The sequence below is a fragment of the Trichechus manatus genome, unplaced genomic scaffold, assembly GCF_000243295.1.
Source record: "Trichechus manatus latirostris isolate Lorelei unplaced genomic scaffold, TriManLat1.0 scaffold00042, whole genome shotgun sequence".
Taxonomy (NCBI): domain Eukaryota; kingdom Metazoa; phylum Chordata; class Mammalia; order Sirenia; family Trichechidae; genus Trichechus; species Trichechus manatus.
Genome location: NW_004443978.1, coordinates 9,749,393 through 9,753,997, shown reverse-complemented (window position 1 = coordinate 9,753,997; position 4,605 = coordinate 9,749,393). Strand labels below are relative to the sequence as shown.

Here is a 4,605-nt window from a genome sequence, read left to right as displayed (position 1 = left end):
GATATGCAGATGACACGACCTTGCTTGCTGAAAGTGAAGAGGACTTGAAGCACTTACTGATGAAGATCAAAGACTACAACCTTCAGTATGGATTACACCTCAGCTTAAAGAAAACAAAAATCCTCACAACTGGACCAATAAACAACATCATGATAAAAGGAGAAAACATCGAAATTGTCAAGGATTTCATTTTACTTGGATTCACAGTCAATGCCTGTGGAAGCAGCAGCCAAGAAATCAATCAACATATTGCAGTGGGCAGATCTAAAGACCTTTTTAAAGTGTTAAAAAGCAAAGATGTCACTTTGAGGACTAAGGAGCGCTTGACTCAAGCCATGATATTTTCAATCACCTCATATGCATGCAAAACTGGGCAATGAATAAGGAAGACCAAAGAGGAATCGATGCCTTTGAAATATGGTGTTAGTGAAGAATATTGAATATACTACGGACTGCCAGAAAGACAAATCTGTGTTGGAAGGAGAGCCAGAATGCTCCTTAGAAGCAAAAATGGCAAGACTCTGTCTCACGTACTTTGGACATGTTATATCAGGAGGGACCACCAGCCCCTGGAGAAGGACATCATGCTTGGTAGAAGGTCAGCGAAAAAGAGGAAGACCAACAAAGAGATGGATTGACACAGTGGCTGCAACAATGGCTCAAGCAGAGCAATGATTGTGAAGGTGGCACAAAACTGGGCAGTGTTTCGTTCTGTTGTACACAGGGTTGCTATGAGTTGGAACCGACTGGAGGGCACCTAACAACAAAACAATCTTCACAAAAGCAGACTGCCACATCTTTCTCCTGCCAAGCGGCTGGTGGGTTCAAACCACTGACCTTTTGGTTAGCACCATAGCACTTAACCACTGCACCACCAGGGCTCCTGCTCCTAGAGGGATTATTAGGGGGCCCAAGATTCACGCAGAGGCGGTTCCAGAAAGAAAAACGAGGAAGATGTGTTGAGGAGGGATAGGCTGCATCTCCACAAATCTCGGAGGTGAAAGAGGAGATGGAATTAACCTTTTAAAATACCGCCTGGAGCCTTTCTAAGGTATTCGTTACAATGCCTTTAGCAAGTGATAAGTTTCTGCTAAGAGAAGACATCTCGCCCCCATCTCGTAGCAAGCAGTCACCGCTGCCCGCAGTTAAAGCCCGAAGCCGCTGAATCCCAACCTCGCTAGCTCCGAGTCCGAACCCGGTGTAGAGTGGGACCACGCGTCCCAAGATGCACCGGGGCTGGTGCAGGAAGCGGTCTCCTGCGGCCGGCTCCCCATTTGCGGCGGTGACGCGCTCACCGGAAGACACGCTTCTGCCCTGAGTCTCCGAGGACGGAGGTGTTTCCCCGCCGATGCTATGGGTCCGGAGCAGGCCGCAGTGTGGTACCGGCGAATGTCTGCGCTCTACGCCTTGGGCTCCTGGACTCTGCTGGGCTCCTTGTTTTTCTTAGGCCAGAAAAAGAGCACACTCCCAGGTAAGGCGCTCCAGCGGGATCTGCAACTGGACACGCAGCCTTCGGTGGCGAGTGCTCAGGCGGTCATGGACGCGGCTTCGCTGTGTCTTTAAGCCCCAAGTTTATTCTGCAGAACTAGTTGAAACAGTTGCTGAGAGCCATTTGTTCTAAGGGCATATGCAAAGGACCGGACGCTAGGAACTACCCTCTAAATCCACTTGCCTAAATCTTATTTATTGACTAGCGCCTTCCTCATAATCAAGCTTTTGAAGAGTTTGTATATAAAGTTCAAGATAAAATTTCAGAGAACCTGGCCTGTATGGCTTAAAAGATGATGTTTCTGTAACACTACCCTTGATCATATTCAGCAGGCAAACAAATTCAGGACTTTGACCAGGCAAGGAATATTAAATCTGCCAAGTTACTAGGTGGGAAAGGCAGCTTCTCAACTTTCAAAAATGTGCTGAAAATCTATAGTAGATTTAGTAGATCTCTGGTAAATACAGTAAAATTAGTGGTTGCTAGGGGCTGAGGGTGTTGGGGGAAAATGGGGAGTTGATGCTTTTGTGATGGTTGTACAACTGTGAATATACTAAAAACCACTGGATTGCACATTTTAAATGGGCGAATTGTGTAAGTGAAGTATATCTCAATAAAGCTGTTATATTAAACAAACAAAAGTACTGAGGATGACATTTGGTGATGAAGATTGTCAGTAGCTTGAAAATGCGCATGTCCAACATTAAGCATTTAAAAACATTTAATGTCTGTAGTGGTCCTGTTTTATTTCTTAAGCTGAACAGTGAACACTGGACGTTTATTATCTTGGTCTTCATGCCTTTGCCATGTTTTCGCTATTTCTGTCTTTTTTTTTTTAAGAAAGAAAATGGTGTCAGGAATGTGATGGGGATGAGGGCAAGCCCTACTTTATTTCTAGGACCTTACTAATAATTTTAATGGCTGCTCTCTAAGTTAAAAGTTAATAATTCTGATGTCTCACTTTTTTTAAAAGGCAATGAAGTAGAGCAGAAGGAAGGCTCAACAATTGAATTACCTGAGCCCCCGAGAGGGTTTTATGTGGAGACGATTGTCATATATAAAGAAGATTTTGTTCCAATTACTGAGAAGATTCACAACTATTTGAAATCATGGACTGGTGGCCCTGGTGCAGAATCATGATTGATGGCTGAATTCTGAACACCAGGGGTGTGGTTTAGTATGTAAATTTAATAAATGCTTTCTTTGGTTACCATTTATGGTTGTGAGAAGTGTATACCTTTAATTTTACTGTAAAATATAGTCATTAATATTATGCAATAAATATTTCCTGAGAAAAAAACTAAACCTGTATGTCAAGAGGTGTCCTTCTGTATTTACATGAGTAAAAGGTGGAAGTGAATATTCACATTGAGCTTCCATAAGCTTGGTTTAGTGTTGCTATTAGATACATCTTTGTGGTCCCTTTAAGGTTAGATTCAGCAAATCTCCGTGTTCAGTTTGGAATTTACGGCAGCCCTTTGTGTACTGTTGGGTACTGGCTAAATATTTCATGAACTAGATTATAACTCTTAAATAGACTGTCTACATTCAGTCTGTTCCTTAGGACCACGACAGATAACTCCTCATTCCTTTTGCAGACATAGTGTCTTAGTTACCTCTTGCTGCCATAACAGAAATACCACAAGTGGAAGGTACCCAGATACTGGGATCTGTAAGTCAGTTTTCCCAAAAATCCCCTGATCTCTCACCTGGTTGTGGGAATTCTGGGAGTTGGGGAGGGGAAGAGGGTTGGGAGGCTTGTTCAGAATAAAGATTTTCATTTAGTCCCCTGCCGTGTCTCCATCCTTTGCTCTGGCTGGCATCTCTGAGTTTCTCTGGAGCAGAAGCCTCAGGTTTCCTGAGTAAGGCACAGCGAGGTTTTCTGTCTGGAGTGGGGTGGAAACTTGGGAGTCCGATTACTTCTTATGCAGACTCAAATAGTCCCTCTCTTTTCAGCCTACCCCCCACCCCTACCTCCACTCTACCTGTGGCTCCCAGTTCTGTGCTCTTTTAAGTTTCCATGGGGCTAAATAGTTGACTCCTCATGGGTATCCTCATGCAAGTCATTAGGTTTCTGGTTCTACTCCGTTGAGTCAGTCACAGCTCCACCTGACTTCTCTCTTCATAGATTGTGTTTTGGAGATACAGATCTTTCCAAGTTTAATCAGAGTTGGAGTTGTGTTTATGCATAAAAATATCTTTAAAAATGTATGTGTGTATTGTTGGTATTGAGTGGACTCCAACTCGTGATGACCTTACGTATAACAGAATAAACGTTTCCCAGTGCTGCGCCATCTTCGTGACAGTTGGTATGTTGGGGCTCGTCTTCCAGCCCCAATAAAAACCCTGGATATAGAGTCTCTAATGAGCTTCCCTTGTAGACAGAATTTCACACATGTCACAATTTGATGCTGGAGGAATTAAGCATGTCCTGTGACTTGATGGGGAGAGGACTCTTGGAAGCTTGCACTTGGTTTTCTCCAGACTTCACGTGCCTTTTCCCTTCACTGATATTGCTTTGTATCTTTTTTTTTTCTTGTTTATTGTAGTTTAAATGAAGTTTACATTTCAAGTTAGTCTCCCATACAAAAATTTATACATGCATTGTTATGTGACCCTAATTGTTCTCCCCGTACTGTGACAGCACACTCCTCCTTTCCACCCCTAATAACCCATGTCCATTCAACCAGCTCCTAGCCCTCTCTGCCTTCCCATCTCACTTCTGGACAGAAGCTGCCCATTTAGTCTCTTGTATCTACTTGAGCTAAGAGGCACACTCCTCACGAGTATCGCTTTATGTCCCACAGTACAGTCCAATCCCTGTCTGAAGAGTAGGCCTCAGAAATTGTTTTAGTTCTGGGCTGATAGAGAACTGGGGGCCATGCTTTCTGGGCTTCCTCGAGTCTCATTCAGACCATTAAGTCTGGTCTTCTTACTAGAATTTAAGTTCTGCACCCCACCTTTCTCCTGCTCCATCAGGGACTCTGTTGTGTTGCTTGTCAGGGTGGTCATTGGTGGTGGCCAGGCACCATCTAGTTCTTCTGGTCTCAGGCTGATGAAGTCTCTGGTTTATGTGGCCCTTTCTGTCTCTTGGGCTAATACTTTCCTTCTGTCTT

General features: G+C 43.9%; 1 protein-coding gene across 1 annotated transcript; it reads left to right on the top strand.

Annotated features, from left to right (window-relative positions):
- The first annotated feature begins 1,305 nt into the window (after positions 1 to 1,305).
- Positions 1,306 to 2,829, top strand: SMIM26 (small integral membrane protein 26). The gene is made up of 2 exons (XM_023731356.1): positions 1,306 to 1,471; positions 2,463 to 2,829. The coding sequence occupies exons 1-2, from the start codon at positions 1,354 to 1,356 to the stop codon at positions 2,627 to 2,629; spliced, it is 285 nt and encodes a 94-aa protein (XP_023587124.1). The 5' UTR covers positions 1,306 to 1,353; the 3' UTR covers positions 2,630 to 2,829.
- The last annotated feature ends 1,776 nt before the right edge of the window (positions 2,830 to 4,605 follow it).